General features: G+C 39.5%; 3 protein-coding genes across 10 annotated transcripts in view; 2 read left to right on the top strand and 1 right to left on the bottom strand.

Annotated features, from left to right (window-relative positions):
- fancm (FA complementation group M) overlaps positions 1 to 430 on the top strand; it is a 28,328-nt gene extending 27,898 nt beyond the window's left edge. The window contains exon 23 of the mRNA XM_058399645.1: positions 97 to 430. Within this exon, the coding sequence (XP_058255628.1) occupies positions 97 to 223 (127 nt within the window). The 3' untranslated portion in view covers positions 224 to 430. The remainder of the gene's footprint in view (positions 1 to 96) is intronic.
- Positions 431 to 546: 116 nt separating this feature from the next.
- Positions 547 to 17,205, top strand: slc25a47b (solute carrier family 25 member 47b). 2 transcript variants are annotated; one of them, XM_058399659.1, is made up of 6 exons: positions 547 to 687; positions 811 to 831; positions 14,213 to 14,256; positions 14,354 to 14,679; positions 15,655 to 15,919; positions 16,717 to 17,205. In XM_058399659.1, the coding sequence occupies exons 4-6, from the start codon at positions 14,518 to 14,520 to the stop codon at positions 16,992 to 16,994; spliced, it is 705 nt and encodes a 234-aa protein (XP_058255642.1). In that variant the 5' UTR covers positions 547 to 687; positions 811 to 831; positions 14,213 to 14,256; positions 14,354 to 14,517; the 3' UTR covers positions 16,995 to 17,205. The 2 variants fall into 2 exon arrangements, with proteins under 2 accessions (XP_058255642.1, XP_058255641.1); XM_058399658.1 differs by lacking the exons at positions 547 to 687; positions 811 to 831 and adding an exon at positions 13,743 to 13,878 and having other exon boundaries at positions 14,354 to 14,425; positions 14,497 to 14,679.
- Positions 4,244 to 11,590, bottom strand: LOC131359642 (mitochondrial basic amino acids transporter). 7 transcript variants are annotated; one of them, XM_058399655.1, is made up of 5 exons: positions 11,214 to 11,590; positions 9,445 to 9,488; positions 8,530 to 8,573; positions 8,110 to 8,193; positions 4,244 to 7,605 (listed from the first exon to the last, which is right to left on the bottom strand). In XM_058399655.1, the coding sequence occupies exons 3-5, from the start codon at positions 8,539 to 8,541 to the stop codon at positions 6,847 to 6,849; spliced, it is 855 nt and encodes a 284-aa protein (XP_058255638.1). In that variant the 5' UTR covers positions 8,542 to 8,573; positions 9,445 to 9,488; positions 11,214 to 11,590; the 3' UTR covers positions 4,244 to 6,846. The 7 variants fall into 7 exon arrangements, with proteins under 7 accessions (XP_058255638.1, XP_058255635.1, XP_058255637.1 ...); XM_058399652.1 differs by having other exon boundaries at positions 8,515 to 8,573; XM_058399654.1 differs by lacking the exon at positions 11,214 to 11,590 and adding an exon at positions 9,601 to 10,908 and having other exon boundaries at positions 8,515 to 8,573.
- Positions 17,206 to 17,444: the final 239 nt, after the last annotated feature.

Consider the following 17,444-nt stretch of genomic DNA (forward strand, 5'->3'; position numbering starts at 1 on the left):
AGCGCTTTTGGAGGCTGCTGCATAGTTAAAGCACATTGGTTCTTCTTGCATTGTATCAGAAGGTGAAATCCATATTTTTTCTTGTTTCTTCTTCAGCTCTGTGGATACACTGCAGGCAGGGATACGCGTGAGCCGCTCCAGAGCCGAGGAGATATACCGTTGTCTGCGCTACTCATGTGACACCACACTGATGAAGAGCAGCACCTCAAAGAATAACCTTTAAAGAATGATTCTTGTCCATAAATGCACAAAAAAACCTCTTGCACTTTGTGTTCATTCTGAACTATTGCCTTTGTCGCAAATAAGTTGTTTACCTCATCGATACACTACTTGAATCATTTTCCTAATGTGTGTGTGTGAGAGAGAGAGAGAGAGAGAGAGAGAGAGAGAGACAGAAAGAGATGGAAATGTCTTTGAGGACCAAATAATGAACATTGTATATAACAAACAATAAAAATATATATATATATATATATTCCTAACTGTTTTGATTGGTGTGAAATGACGTAGAAACAGTCCTAACAGTAATATAAGCTGAACCGATCTGACTGACAACAAAGGTTGCCAGATCCCCTCTGCAGTTCCCAAAACCTATGGAAGATACCACATTACATGAAGACCGTAGTAAAGCTTGTGAAGAGTCTACCCCGGAAGATTTGTTTGATTTCTCAAGCTGAAGTTATTCAGGTAAATAAATTCCGTTATTTTTGTCTTTGTCAAGGTATAACGTTGATTGAATTCTGATCTTATGTCAATAACTGGAGCATCATTATAAAAATTAAAAAAAAAAAAACTTTATATGTTATACAGGAATCTGGAGACATCGTGCTGGTGAGTTATTTTAATTTCTTGTATATATCCTCATGCAGTAAAAAAAAAAAAAAAAAATCCTCGTTTCTTTTCTTTGTAAATGCTGAAGGTGGCGCCAAAGAGTACATGACCCCATTTCTAATTTTTTGTCAAACTCTTTTCTCACCAATTTCCTGATTGTAGCAACCGAACCTCCACACTTCCTCACAACTAATAAATACATTTAAAGCTTAAAATAGAATTCAATGTTATAGCTTAAAACACACTTTCAGCATTATTACAGTGGAATACCGTTTCATTAAGTGATTAGTAGTTAAAGTTAAAGGTTCTGGATTACTGATCAGGTCAAGGGTCCTTGAGCAAGACCCTTGACCTCCTTGTAGAAATCTATTTATGTCAGAAACTGCTATTCTTTCTTATAACTTTGTATAAGACTCTGTGAGGCAGAGTATAAATAATGTGCGTTTGTTTTCTATTTGAAAGTCTCTGGATAGTAACATAATAATACACTTAATTTCATTTACTGGCATATGTGCGTCCGTAGTCCTGTTTATGTAATGGAAGAAACTAAACACTGTGTGAAGCTGTGTGAAACTTCTTAGCCATTCCACAGACTGTATCATTAAGTAAGTTCAGAATGTATTACCTGGTCATTCGAACACAAATCATGCCTATGGACATGAATATATTTGTCTCTTACAATCACTGGCAAATAATATACTACCATAGTACTTTGTGTATGTTTTGCACGCACTGTTTTGTGCGAGACTATTGTGAGAAATTTTTTTTTACAAATCTTCTTAACTCAACACCAAAAGACCTACTGAGAATGGGGCCGACTTCCCGTTGTTTAAAACTCACATACATAGATAATTGTGACATGTCGCCGGTGCCAAAGACAAAATACACTGACCGTGGCAGTTGCTGCCATTATGAGGGACCATTTTTATCCTACAAAGACTTAATCATAGGGAGTTCTACAGATTTGTCACTCTAAATAAGGGCACTTTTCTTTTAACTTTGATAGATTACCCTTATTATGAAGAAAAATCCACAGAGGTACGGCATTCTAGCAATAAATGGAGCAGTAGTGAAAACTGCATTGACCAAATAAACCAGAGAATGAATTAAAAAAAAAAAACCCTTTGTCAGCTCTGAGCATCTAAATCTGAGTTTAACCTGGAAAAGCTGCATGCAAAGCAAACAAGGGCCTTCACATATTTAGTGAGTTGAGAGGAGACGGTGAAGGACATGGTTTTTTTTAAATTTTTTACACTGATCAGCCATAACATTATGACCACCTGCCTAATATTGTGTTGGTTCCCCTTTTGTTGCCAAAACAGCCCTGACCTGTCAAGGCATGGACTTCCACTAGATCCCTGAAGGTGTGCTGTGGTATCCGGCACCAAGATGTTAGCAGCAGATCCTTTAAGTCCTGTATGTTGCGATGTGGGGCCTCCATGGATCGGACTTGTTTGTCCAGCACGTCCCACAGATGCTTGATTGGATTGAGATCTGGGGAATTTGGAGGCCAAGTCAACACCTCAAACTGATTGTTGTGTTCATCAAACCATTCCTGAACCATTTCTGCTTTGTGGCACGGCGCATTATCCTGCTGAAAGAGGCCACAGCCATCAGGGAATACCGTTTCCATGAAATGGTGTACATGGTCAGCAACAATGCTTAGGTAGGTGGTACGTGTCAAAGTAACATCCACATGGATGGCAGGACCCAAGGTTTCCCAGCAGAACATTGCCCAAAGCATGGCACTGCCTATCCATAGTGCATTCTGGTGCCATGTGTTCCCCAGGTAAGCGACACACACGCATCCACGGGATGTAAAAGAAAATGTGATTCATCAGACCAGGCCATCTTCTTCCACTGCTTCTTGGTGCAGTTCTGATGCTCACATGCCCATTGTTGGTGCTTGCGGTGGTGCACAGGGGTCAGCATGAGCACCCTGACTGGTCTGCAGCTATGCAGCCCCATACCAACAAACTGCGATGTGCTGTGTATTGACACCTTTCTATCAGAACCAGCATTAACATTTTCAGCAATTTGAGCAACACTAGCTCGTCTGTTGGATCGGATCACAAAATGTTCACTTGCTGCCTAATATATCCCACCCACTAACAGGTGCCATGATGAGGAGACACTCAGTGTTATTCACTTCACCTGTCAGTGTTCATTTTCTCAATTTTTACAGAAAAAATTTACAGAAATATATATATATATATATATATATATATATATATATATATATATATATATATATATATATATAAAAAAAAGAAAATCTAAATGATGTTTAAAATTCAGTTTATATTTATCCATAATGAGCAAGCCTGAGTTAAAGCCCAGAGCCTGGAGGTGGAGGTCACTGCACCACTCTTTAAAAAATGCTGCCATTACTGATATAAAAGACCACTTACTTGGGTCCCCCATGCCTAATTTTGTGTCATTCTTGGTCCCTGCCACCTTTAAAGTTGATCTTAAAACACTGCTGACTCTAGTAAGACACTCGGTATAATTACACTGCATTATCATTAGGAATATCCGAGCCAGACGTGGCAAAAAGCCTGTAACACACCGGTGGGGTAAAAACAGAGGCATGAAGAAAGAGAAATACAGACTAACAAGGGCTAGGGAAACACCTGCAGAAGTCAAGGGGAGTGTTGATCTTACTGGGGATATTATTGAGCAATGGAATGGACACTGCTATTGTTTCCAGCAACCTTCTGGAGATTTTTTTTTTTAGCTAGTCATTTGGATTCTGTGGCTGAACGTACTACACTTGTTCATCGTTGCAACACCGATCAAGAGAGAAAGAATTAAGAATTGATCGGAAGTTTTAACGGCACCAGACAATAATGTTGTGTGGTTTAAAAAGCCTTTTTGAATGGCATAGACACCAGAGACTGCTCCTGTTCAAATAGACTCCAATTATAGGCCCTCCAGCCTTCCAGGAAAATCTATATATATATATATCAGAGTGCTGAAAAGGACACTCTGTCCAACCAGTGACCAGGAAGAATAATGCTTGCATTGCTTTGTGCAGGGTTATGAGAGTATGTCCAGTCCAATCGTTTGTGCATTTTGTGGATTTGGAGGATGTAGAAGTGTATATGAAGGTGTATCTTCAGTCTCTCTGTCTTACTGTTCAGGAGGATAGTAGGAGTCTGGTTCTATACACAACTTGACATTCAGGTCCATTTAATTGTCCTCAACAGCCATTAGTAAGAATGCTGGTTATATTTTTCCATAGTGGATTAGAAGTGTTTTTCTACTTCTAGATTAGAATTGTTTTCCAGCCACTGATTAAGTGTCTTTTCTTGCCATTGGCCTATTTGGCATCTGGTTTTTCAGATTCCTTTAAAGCGTATTACTATGTACTCATAATAATAATAATAATAATAATAATAACACACAGTGGTAATTCCATTACCCTTTACTTCATCAATAAATACCATTTTGTACAATCATGAAAGTAGAAATGGTTTTCACAATTTCATTTGCCATGTAACGTAAAAAGACAGACCAAAAAAAAATAAAAATAAAAGATGAAAAAATGAATTATAAACACGAATGTGTGAGACCTTTTATTAAAAATATTGAATTTATATTAAAAAAAATTTTAAATGTTGATTTTATTGCCTTAGTGTTAAACATAAAAAAAACAAAGATAAACAAAAATGCATCACTAACTACACGCCTGTAGGTAAATCACTGCAGAGCTTCTCTAAGGTAATTGAAACCAGACGTACTATTTAAAATGATCCTACAGCACTAAAATAATGCACCAGCAATTAAGAAGCTGGTAAACCGTATCCTAGAGTAATAAAAGGTAAGAGAGTAATTGATATTAATTAAGGTGCAGACATCAGACATTATCACTGAGCTTTAAAAAGAATATTGTTGAACTGTGTAATGATTTCGAGACGTGTTCCCTGTAACCAGTGCTGCTGAGAGCTGGGAGGTGTCTTTTTCTTCTCCTTTCTTTCTTTTTTTTTTTTTTTTATTTACTGCTGTACAAATTCAGCCAACGATCCATCTGATGCGATATTTTTAATACATTATATACATGACCTTTACACAGAGGAGGTTTGTCTTATTCCTGTTATTTACGTCTTCTCACTGAAAACCTACAGCGGTGTGTTGTACTGTACAGAAAATGCTGTAGGAATATTTACGCTTGCTTTGCTTTTGACATTTTCAAGATTTAACTGAATTGCGATTTTTAAGCTACAGTTTGATATGCTATGTTAAAAGCATTAAAGCTTACCGTCAAATCAGATTCCATTTTTTCTTTGGAATGCCGAGAGAGAGAGAGAGAGAGAGAGAGAGAGAGAGAGAGACGGACAAAGCAAAAATCCAAGTTGTTTCGAAGCTCAGCAGCACCGTTTTCTATATGGACTGAATTACTCCAGAGCAGATGCACTACATGGGCAAAAGTACGTGAATAGCAGGTCATCACTCCCTATTGTGGGGCTTTCCCAAATAGGTGCCACAATGATGGAAGCATATAGCTGTTGAAACTGTATGAAACTATATATGAAATCTGATGACCGGAGATGCATTCATAATGCCAGGTGTGGACGTCTATGGAGTCTCAGCTGTCCACTTCTGATCTGATCTACAGGCAGGATCTGTCTATGCATCTCAACTGTCCACTTACACCAATCAAGCATAACATTATGTCCAGTGAGAGGTGAAGTGAATAACACTGATGATCTCCTCATCATGGCACCTGTTAGTGGGTGGGATATATTAGGCAGCAAGTGAACATTTTGTCCTCAAAGTTGATGTGTTAGAAGCAGGAAAAAATGGACAAGAGGATGGATTTGAGCGAGTTTGACGAAGGGACAAATTGTGGTGGCTAGACCACTGGATCAGAGCATCTCCAAAACTGCAGCTCTTGTGGGGTGTTCCCGGTCTGCAGTGGTCAGTATCTATCAAAAGTGGTCCAAGGAAGGAACAGTGTTGAACCGGGCGACAGGGTCATGGACGGTCAAGGCTCATTGATGCACGTGGGAAGTGAAGGCTGGCCCGTGTGATCCGATCCAACAGACGAGCTACTGTTGCTCAAATTGCTGAAGAAGTTAATGCTGGTTCTGATAGAAAGGTGTCAGAATACACGTAGCATCGCAGTTTGTTGCGTACGAGACTGCAGGGTGCCCAGGTGGTCATAATGTTATGTCTGGTCGGTGTATGATCTAATCAACTATAGTTTGCAGAAGCTGGAGTAGAAACACTTGAGTGTCCTGCTCAGAGCTCTGATCTCAAACCAATTGAAAACCTTGTTGCCTGAATGAACACAAATCCCCAGAGTCAAAATCTAGTGAAAAGCCTACCTAGAAGAGTGAAAAAACGTGGACCAACTAAATATTAATGCTTGCTGTAAAGCTGGGATATTCAGCAAGCACATGTAGGTGTGATGGTCGGGTGTTCACATACTTTTGGCCATATGGTGTATGAGTGACCAGCACATTTTTTTAAAAACAGCTGGAGAGATTGTGTCATTTCTGCTGAAGAACTTGACGGAGTAATCCTATTTTTGGACCCATATCTTTCTGTCATTCTAATGAAATGGCCACCCCCTGCCCTTCCCCTTGACCTTCAGTCAGTTTAATACAGTTTAGCATTAACAATTTTGCTTGCACATATATTTCCCCACACCAACTTGATTTAATCCAAATTCCTGGATTATAACATACCTCCTGAGGACATTCAGTACAAAAACAAATCATAGCAGCATTAACCCTATCTCACTGTAGAGATAAACTTAGCAAAACACGCTTTGAGTTTCTTTCAGAAACTTGGGTCAAAAAAAAAAAAAAAAAAAAAAAATATTCCCACAGTGTTACTCTTTATAAATAAAACGTTAAAACCTGGTACAATTTTGCTGATAGTGTTTTCCAGTATAATTGATAAAAAGGGAAATAAAATTCCCAACAGGGTACGTACAGAGGGAAAAATACAGGCATTGTATAATAATTCTGTGTGAAGAGCCTGAATACGAGATCCAATCCCCTTCACTCACAGGCTTGTGGTCTGGAGCTGTGTTTGCTGTACAGACTGAGGCTCAGGCTCGCAGTCTTTTACACCGCCGTCATTTCGCATGTACATGAGGAACAGAGTCACTGTGGCGAACGTGGTGGCGTTGACGGGGAAAGCTCTGAGAAGAGTAGAGGTTAGACCTCGGGTAAAAACCCTCCAGCCCTCCCTCTGCCAGCTCTGGTGGACACAGTCCATAATTCCGTTGTATTTATGAACTCCGCCTATGCCATCTGCCTGGAGGCGGGACTTAATAACGTCCACTGGATAGGTAGATAACCAGGAGGTAATCCCAGACATGCCCCCTGCGAAGAGCAGCTTGGGAATGATGTAGAGGTCGTCTGCTTCACATCCCAGTGAACGCGTCAGGACGTCGTAGGACAGGAAATACACTCCGAATCCTGGTGTTTCGCGGATAATGGTGGTCAGCATGCCACGGTTGATGCCCCTAATGCCTTCTTTCTTGTAGATGCGAACTAAGCAGTCCAACGAGTTCTTGTACATCTTCCTGGAAGACTTCTTCTCTCCCGTGCCTTGCATCTGCATCCGAGTCTTGGCTAGCTCCATTGGGCAACAAATGACGCACTGAATAGCCCCAGCTGCTGCGCCTGCCAGAAACTGATTAAGAGGGGTATCTTTGCCAAGCATACGCATTGCGTTGCCCTGTACACCGAATACAATGGCGTTGATGAAAGTCAGGCCCATCATTGGGGAACCAATACCTTTGTAGAGCCCAAAAATCTGTAATAAAAGAGAGATTAAACAAACGGGAAATTAAGTGTGAGAAGATAAATATAACAGACCTGGACATGATCTTTTAACAACTCGCACAATCGGCCCTAATGAAACTAATTCAGCATGGCAACGGTTGGCCATATGGCTTTTTCTCATGTTTCAATCAGGTTAAGGCTTTTATCAAGCCTTATCTACCATAAAGAAACCACTAAAATATTAACGACAAACAAAGCAGACTTCATGATGCAGTTCTTTATTATCTGCATTCAATTCCTGCATCAAGATATTCCTCAGATCATCATTCCTCGGATCAGCGTGGCATGTTTATCCTGGAGAGTGAACAAGATAGCACGACATCAGAGCTTAAATTTAGCTCTCTGCATGTTGTCCTTGCTTACCCCTGCCTCCTAAAATATCAGCCGTAGCAATGTGCAAACCTCCGCTGCCAATGTCGGACCTTGCTGGAAGACTTTTCTCCAATTTAAATTCATAAATTCAAGTCATACTCACAGATTCTTGATGAACAATAGACTGGAAGCAGTGGTATGTTCCACGATACAGGGGCTTGTCCACATTTTGTACCTGAAGTCTCACCTAAGAGTTGGATTTTCACAATTATAACCAGACCTTAAGAGTGTTCATAACACACACACACTACACTGCTGAAATGTACAGACATGTAGCATATGAGCAACATTAAACTGAATCAAAAGGGGGGGGGGTGTGAAAAGAAAACAACAAAATACAACGCAACATTTTATACAGCATGAAATTTAAGAGTCTGCAGTGTAGTGAATAAAAACAGGGATTATTGAGTGCTATGTTGTAGCTGAGGGATGAAAATAAATCAGTGAAAACCCAAAAAAAAAAAAAAAGAAACACGCCATGTTTTCGAATGGAAATGAAGAAATTCACCTTGACTGTACTTACTAGGTAACCCATCCGTGCAGGGGTTGTAAATCCCTCACCCTCATCTACAACAAAGTAACACTTATGCCGTGAAAGACAGCCCCTGTAGCAGGGTTCACAATGAACACAGGATAAAAAGAAAAAAAGAAAAAAGAAAAGAAAAATAGGCAGCGGCTATGAAACACATTGTATCTCAAAGCTCTGAACCGAGTCTCTGCGACCTTTAGAATCTTCAACAGTTTCATTTCATGATAATCATCATAATACCGAGCTAACATCTTTATAAACACTCTTTTCAATAGATATCACACTATTTCCTGTATTTACTATCCAAACTGATATATGATTGATTGGCATGATCCTAGAATTAAGATCGAGCTTAAAATTCCAAGCTCAAGATTGTACTAATGTTAATTGTGCCCTAAAAAGGACACACACGCACACACACACGCACACACACACAAAGAAAATGGACCAGTGTACAGTTACTCTCTGAGCCAGAGCTGAGAGTCTTTCACGTATATGTTCGTGTGTGTGTGTGTTCATTTTCTTCTATGAGAAAGGTCATACTTTAGAGAGCATTCACAAAATGATCATGACATCTAATCTGTGGTTGGAACAAGCAATACGTTACTGTGAGAACACACTGCACAGCCAAAATATGAAAAGAGGTTCAGCTACTGCGTGCTTTTGCATGCGACACTGTAACCCGCAACCAGACCCTCGAGCCAACCTGTGTGATGGACAGGTTGTTTTGTTTTGTTTTAAATAAAGGAAACCCCAGAACAATGTTGACCTAGATTCAATACACGGTTTTGAACGCATCATTTTCTTGTTATAAGCTCATTCTGGAGCTTTGTTCAATTTTCTTCCATAACAAATAGTCGCATACATCAACTATACACATTATCAATTAAAAATACATATTTAACTCACCTTAACAGTATCAAAAGGATGTCCGACCAACACACCAGCAGCACCTGTAACAAGACTTAAGCAATGAATATTCTGCCCAAATAAAGAAAAAAATATAAAGTAAAGCTTTTCTGCCATATTACGTATATACCTGTGACCATATATAAGTCCATATACCTCTAACAAATGTCAGAATGCAATGAAATTAAAGAAGATCCCTCTCCTAACGGTACGGCCGGGCGTGATCAAATTGTCCTCTCTAGGTCCCGGGTCCCTGGGACATTTGAGACTTGCATGATGCTCCTCGTTCTGCCCTCTATGTCTAATGCTATTGACTATCAAACACATCCTACTGAACTGCAAAGCCTTTGATTACGATCACACAATGCTTCTATTCACAGACTTGTTTGTTGGAAAACTTTAGCCCCAGCTGAGCGTGTTTTGGAATTTCTGTCTTGTAAGAAGCTTTGGATGGTTTTGTAACACGTAGGCTTATATCTGGTCTCGCTGTGGAAAGCCTTGTTGCTTAAAAAGCAATAAATCAATCAATCAGGTTGTGCTGATAGAGGCTGGTGTTGGTGAGAATTACGCTTTGTCATCCCTCTCTGTGAAGAGAAAATACGTCGGTCATAAGAATTCGGTTGTGTACGATGGACTCGTCACTGATATCGTCATAATGACCAAGCCAGAGGGACAGTGGCGGTGAATCCTTGAGAGGAACAGAATTCACAAAGGGAACTCGTCCTCCTCCGTGTGAAACCCGATAACGGGATTATAAATCTTTCAACAGTTCGACACTATCAGGACAGCCGTACAGGACTGAATGTGTTAAAAGGATTTCAGTATTTATGTATACACTAAATAAACGATGCATCTTAAGCCACAATATTTACGATATCCATATGGGATGATATACAGTAATCTTTAGTATATCAAAGTTACGGTAAATTAGCTACACACTTAACAGAAATATCCAAAATGTTCGATTCGCTGCGCAACGCCAGGGTGTCCTTGGCTAACACAAACAAGTGAGTGTGTGGCAGTGTGAGCACACTTTAGGCTTCACAGTAGGCAGATAAAAGGACGGCATTTTGATTGGCTGGTTCGAGATCAGCAGAGAGAGAGAGAGGACAGATCTGTGTAAATCAGTGCTATTCAGTATATGATTCTTAAACCAGTGTCACAAGCATTTTTACACACCGGTATTTCTCTGGCATTTGTGCTCTGATCTACACATTTGAGAAGAAAAACATGATGATATTGCAGTAGGAGAGCATTAAGAGAGCATTCTGCTCAAGTGTGAACAAGTTGTAAAAATAGGTTGTGTTGTCCTGAGAAAGCGAGGGTGTCGAGGCATCCACGGATATTGTGGAAGAGACCTGAGGACCAAGTGTAGCTCATGAAATTTTCTTGCAAGCTTGGATATGTCAGTCCTGGGGGAAAAATTGACTATGTTGCAAAGAAAGTTGCATTCACAAATATCCACAATTTAATCCTGTTTCATCAGCAATATTTAATATATATATATATATATATATATATATATATATATATATATATATATGTATATATATATAATATATATATATATAATATAATATATATATATATATATATATATATATATATATATATATATATATATATATATATATAATGTCCATGTCATTACATTTCATAGCATTAAATAGAAGTCCAGCTGAAATGGAAAATAACCAGATGGCTTCATTTCACTGCTTTGCTGCTCTTTAATAGTTTGTGATTCACACTTCTGGGTTTTTAACACTTACCTCCGATACATCCTGCTGCAAAGTCCAATGCCATTCCTTAATTTCAGTTTCAAGTGACTGAAAAAAAATGGAAAACGATTTTTTAAGACTGAAATCTAGACGCAAACCGCACTGTTCTGGAGCTGAGTGATGATGTGTATAGTGGCTTGGCTAGCTAATTAGCCAGCTTCCTCTCTGGAGCCGTTCAGTAAACCTGTATGAAGTGTTTAAGTCTGTTTCACGATCTGTAACTTAACAATCAACTCTCTTTTCAACCCAAAGATGCTCGGACTTGCGTTTCATGCCTGTCTCAAGTAGCAGTCTATTCTAGTACTTTCTTGAATGGAGCTCTCACAGTGAGGAGCCGAGTCCATATTTAAGGAAGCGTTTGGACCAATAGACTCGAGTGAACGCAGACAACACCCCTACTGCCCACTGGCGCGTGCGCCCAGGGGTGTGTCTCAAACCGAGGGGCAAATATTTTCACACTGGGATTACAGCCATATGTTTTAAACGTGCTTTCACACCTATAGCATTACAGCAAAGCTGATTCTGTTGGGTTTTTTTTTTTTTTTTTTTTTTTTTTATTATTATTATAACAACAGATATGTTGGCTTGCATGTAGGACAGTTATCTTAACGTATTTTCTTGGTGTCAGAAAAAGGTAAACAAACCTTTGCCAAGTGCACACAGAAATCACAGTGTCCAAGCACAGAGAACACAGAACTGGACACTATATTGCCAAAGGTTTTGGGACACCCCTCCAAATCGTTGAATTCAGGCGTTGAGCTCGGCCCCTTAGTTCAAGTGAAAGGAACTCTGAATGCTTCAGCATACCAAGACATTTTGGACAATTTCATGCTCCCAACTTTGTGGGAACTGTTTGAGGATGACCCCTTCCTGTACCAGTGCACAAGGCAAGGTCATGGATGAGCGAGTTTGGTGTGGAGGAACTTGACTGGCCTGCACAGAGTCCTGACCTCAACCTGATAGAACACCTTTGGGATGAATTTCTGGTCCAACATCAGTGTCTGACCTTACAAATGGGCTTCTAGAGGAATGGTCAGAAATTCCTCTGAACTCACTCCTAAACCTTGTGGAAAGCCTTCCCAGAAGATTTGAAGCTGCAACAGATGGGCCAACTCCATACTAAATCCATGTGCATGTAAAGGCAGATGTCCCAGTTTTGGCCTGGTTCACAGTCTCCGCTCTAATTCATCCCAAAGGTGTTCTATCGGGTTGAGGTCAGGACTCTGTAAAGTTCCTCCACACCAAACTCACTCATCCATGTCTTTATGGACCTTGATTGGTGCACTGGTGTGCAGTCATGTTGGAACAGGAAGGGGTCATCCCCAAACTGTTCCCACAAAGTTGGGAGCATGAAATTGTCCAAAATGCCTTGGTATGCTGAAGCATTAAGAGTTCCTTTCACTGGAACTAAGGGTCCAAGCCCAACACCTGAATTCAATGATTTGGAGGGGTGTCCCAAAACATATAGTGGCAATATAGTGTCTAGAGTCTAACCTTTATTACATATTTATTATTATTTTTTATTGTATTATTATTTATTATTATAAATCATAATCACTGACTGGCTTTGGGGAAAACTGGTGATCAGGGATCGGTGAGTTGACTCTAAACTCGTATAACCAGCAGTTGCAATCCGTGTACATCAAATACATCCAGAAATATATTCATATGCTCATCACAGATGATCCCCAAACTCTGAGTCCAAAATTTTCACTCTTCTACACTACTCACATGATTTTGAACGTCACTGAAATATTAAATAAGAGCAAAGCTCTTATAGCATATTACATATTTGAGGAAGGGCCACATATGGATGTGGTGATCAGGTGTCCACAAACTTTTGGTTACACAGTGTAATTACACTGCCAGCGCCCTCGCATAATGTGTGCATTAGGATGTCCTAGTAGTCATTTAATCCCCAGTTAGTGCTCTATATGAAGAACAAGTGGTCAAATTGACACTCGCCCAGTTGTGTGCAAAGACGGAATGCGCGTTTGGCACCTGCCCACGCGCTTCAGCCCTGACCAGTGCGCTCGTGCTGCCAAAAGATCATTTAACACGTTTCATGGAAAAAGGAAGTTTACCAAAAACAAAGTCTTATTTGCTCCCACTTGTGGGGTGAAATAAAAGCTTTTATCCTGGTCACAACAATTTACAACAGTAACAACAACTACTACTACTACTGCTAACTAGTACTACTACTATTAATAATAATAATCATAATAATAATAATAATGATGATGATTATCATAATGCACATTGTTCTAGAGAGTTGACGGCTAAAGCACACGAAATACATTTATATTTACTTAATTTTAAGCCTTGGAATAAAATAAAACCTGGGGAAATATTGTGTGTCAATATTATAACACATGTTTCAGCAGCTGAACAACTTAAACATGGGGTACTAATAATAATAATAATAATAATAATATTATTATTATTATTATTATTATTATTATTATTATTATTATTAATAACACCAACAACAATAACTTAATAGACAATTCTTAGAAATAAAATCCTCAGATATTTCTGTGTGCCATTCAAGGTTTTGCTAGTTAGTCAGCTAGCTAGCTACAGTAGTGGTGCTAATGTATCTGTCTGTGAAGAGGAGATATGCGTGTAGCAGACTTCATTGCCGGCTCTGTTGGAGGTAAATTAATATTTTATACACGGCCTGCTTTATAGGTCATTTTTACGGAAATAATGTAAAAAATAATTTTAAAAAATGTTGTCGAGGCGGTGACAGTGTAATGGTTAGCATTTCCCTTACTGGACATTTATCTGGACTGTTTCCATTAGCTCCGCTAGCTTAGCGGTTTAGAAGATAACAATATGGCGATGGGCAAGCTGTTTGAAGTCATTTATATGTCTATAGATAAATGGGATTACTTGTCATTATATTTACATATATGTATATAAAATGTAACCCAAACGCGTGTGGTGTTTGTGTCCGTCATGCTTCTCTCCTGTTTTGTGGTGTTCAGGAGCTTTTGGGGTGGCAGTGGGTTATCCCCTGGACACCGTTAAGGTAATATTGAGTCCTTCTTTAAAATAATATCATCACTACATTACTGCTGCTTGATACTGTATTTTATTTTTTATTTTTTTTATTGTATTTTATTCAGGTCAGGATACAGACACAGAGGAAATTCGTTGGGGTTTGGCAGTGTATTCACACCACCTGCAAGAATGAAGGGGTATGAACGAGGTGTAAATAGGTTTTATTTCTTTTATACTGAGATATATAAGCCTTACTGTATATTCACAGGTGTATGGATTCTATAAAGGCATGTCCATGCCCATCACTACAGTCTCCATCAGCTCGTCTGTGTTGTTCGGCACATACAGGAATACACTTCAGGTGTTGCACCACCTGCGGGGTCAAAGGGCAGATGCCCCCAGTGCCAAACAGGATATCTTTCTAGCAGGCTTCGCCGGAGGGATTGCTCAGGTACCAGTTTATTTTTTGTCCTATCAGACACCCAGATTTGCATGATATTTCTATACTGACGGTTCTCACAAATCTGCAGTGTTGTGAATGAAGCATGAAATACAGGAGCTGTGCAATAATATTGCAGATTTTGTGATATTTTATATACCACGGGTATACATTTTCTGAACTCGTGAATTTGATTGGATTAATTTTCTGAAAGTAGCAGCAGTAGTTCTCGCTTTCATTCAGATCACAAGTTGTTTCTAATATGATATTGTTTGTATAATAACAGCTCGGTGTACGGTGAACACTAAACATAAACAAAACCAGTCAAGGAAACATGATTCCATTTGCATTATAAAGGTGAATAGGTTTTCTACCATGGGGAAAGTCTTCCTTTTTTTATTGTAGTACTAACTTCAAGAGAATGAAAAAAGAATTTCGGAGATGATTGTTCAGAGTTGATATGATTCGAGTTATAAGAGGTACAATTTTAGGATCGTTAAAATAAGAGGTCGCTTATTAGGAAATAAAAAATGTAATCATTGGCACATTGCTGTAATATGAGATGGTTAATATAATTCATGATGGCGTCCTTATTGAAAAATGATCATCATGCAATATCTTTCCATATAAAAACGTATGTACACTGTATTGCCAAAAGTTTTGGGAAATCTGCCTTTACATGCACATGAATGTTATATGGATTTGGCCCACCCTTTGCAGCTATAACAGCTTCAACTCTTCTGGGAAGGATTAGGAGTGTGTTTATGGGAATTTTTGACCATTCCTCTAGAAGCACATTTGTGAGGTCAGGCACTGATGTTGGACAAGAAGGCCTGGCTCACAGTCTCCGCTCTAATTCATCCCAAAGGCGTTCTATCAGGTTGAGGTCAGGCCAGTCAAGTTCCTCCACACCAAACTCGCTCATCTGTGTCATTATGGATCTTGCTTTGTGCACAAAAGGCTAGTTTTACATTTTGTGTGTTCCAGGTTTCAGTAATGTCTCCAGCAGACATTGTGAAAGTGCGTCTTCAGTGTCAGACCCAAATATATCAGGGATCTGACTTCAAATCCAGGCCTAAATACCACGGGCCTATACACTGTGTCTTAACCATCGCCCGTGAAGAAGGAGTGCTGGGCCTTTACAAGGGAGCCGGAGCCTTGGCACTAAGAGACGGCCCGTCTTTCGCCACATACTTCCTCGTCTACAACACTGTCTGTGATTGCCTGTCTCTGGACAAGAACTCTAAGCCAGGTAAAAGATTGCTGATTGTCTACTAATTGAAACTGTCGATAGTTTAGGGAGTCATTTGATACTTTAAGATTAGGAGGATTTGTATAATAGACCAGGTAATAGAAATAGTTATACCTTTAACATTTTACTAGTGTATATGACTGTGATGTAAGAAAACAGATTTTTTGCTTTATGATAAACAATTAAAGACTTTATTTATTAGGTTTATTTAGACAAACAGTTTATCCGCGTACTTAAACTGGTGTAAAAGTAATGTCATCTTCAAGAAACTATGTGGACACCTGACCATATGTGCTGTATGAACATCCCATTCCAGCTTTAGTCCTGTCTTTACTGATATCATCCACTCTTCTGGGAAGGCTTTCCACTAGATTTTGGAGTGTAGCTGTGGGGATTTGAGTTACTTTAGCCACAAGAGAATTCGTGAGGACAGGCAGTGATACTGGGAAGGAGGCTTGATGTTTCAGTTCATCCCAAAAGTGTTCAGAGGGATTGAAGTCAGGGCTCTGTGCAGGACACTCGAGTTCTTCCACTCCAACTTTATTTAAACATGTCTTCATGGAGCTTGATTTATGCACGTCATCCTGGAACATGTCCTTTAGTTCCAGTGAAGAAAAATCGTTTTCTTATACAATTGTGTTGTGCAACAGTTTGGGGAAGAACCAAAAATGGGTGTGGTGATCAGGTGTCCACAAACTTTTGGCCATATAGTATACCAACATATTTGCTTGTACAATTGAATAATAATAAATAATAGTGTCTAATACGGTACCATATTCCCAAACACATTGTTCCAGAATGGAAGGTGGTGATGCTCGCTGGAGGATTAGCAGGAATGTGTGCCTGGACCGTCGGGACCCCCATGGACGTGATAAAGGCCCGCTTACAGACTGACGGTGTGGGCCAGAAGCACTACAGAGGATTTTTTCACTGCATAACCGAAAGTGTCCGAACTGAGGGAACCTCTGTTCTTTTTAAAGGCCTTATGCTGAATTGTATACGTGCCTTTCCGGTCAACATGGCTGTTTTTGCCATGTATGAGCTGACCATCCGCTTCCTACAAACAAAGTCATAGGTTGTTCTGTTTATTATTATGTGTAAACAGTGCCATGGGTGAGAGTTTCAGGAAAATCATTCCTGTGTGAGAAAGCTGGTTTGGTGGTTTATTTAGTATGTTAACTAATTTGCATTGAATTGCAGTGACTACCTCTATTGAAAGTTTCATCGAATTTGATTCATATGTTTATTTGCATTTGTTATTCCACAGTGATCATTTCCTGGTGGAACTAACACTCTACAGCGTCATGTTGGACATTGTATTACATATCATAATTCATTTAAACACAGTTCATGTGACTCTTGAAAATGGGATCATGACTCTTGAAAATGGGATCATTCTTGTTTTAAGCTAATCTCTGTCTACAGAGTCTGTGCTTCGGTTAATACGGTGGTGGCGCGTTACTAAGGTTTATGTCTGATGAATACCACAGAGCCTTAGGGGAGAGTGAAGCAACCACAACAACCA

The sequence above is a fragment of the Hemibagrus wyckioides genome, linkage group LG09, assembly GCF_019097595.1.
Source record: "Hemibagrus wyckioides isolate EC202008001 linkage group LG09, SWU_Hwy_1.0, whole genome shotgun sequence".
NCBI classification, from domain to species: Eukaryota; Metazoa; Chordata; class Actinopteri; order Siluriformes; family Bagridae; genus Hemibagrus; species Hemibagrus wyckioides.

Coding starts and splice junctions, on each gene's coding strand:
- slc25a47b (XM_058399658.1), top strand. CDS start 13,842: ATGCGTGTAGCAGACTTCATTGCCGGCTCTGTTGGAG. Junction 14,426..14,496: donor CCACCTGCAAGAATGAAGGG/GTATGAACGAGG, acceptor GTATATTCACAG/GTGTATGGATTCTATAAAGG. Junction 15,920..16,716: donor GGACAAGAACTCTAAGCCAG/GTAAAAGATTGC, acceptor ACATTGTTCCAG/AATGGAAGGTGGTGATGCTC.
- LOC131359642 (XM_058399650.1), bottom strand. CDS start 11,247: ATGGCATTGGACTTTGCAGCAGGATGTATCGGAG. Junction 8,194..9,444: donor ATCCTTTTGATACTGTTAAG/GTGAGTTAAATA, acceptor TCCAACTCTTAG/GTGAGACTTCAGGTACAAAA. Junction 7,606..8,109: donor CTATTGTTCATCAAGAATCT/GTGAGTATGACT, acceptor CTTTTATTACAG/ATTTTTGGGCTCTACAAAGG.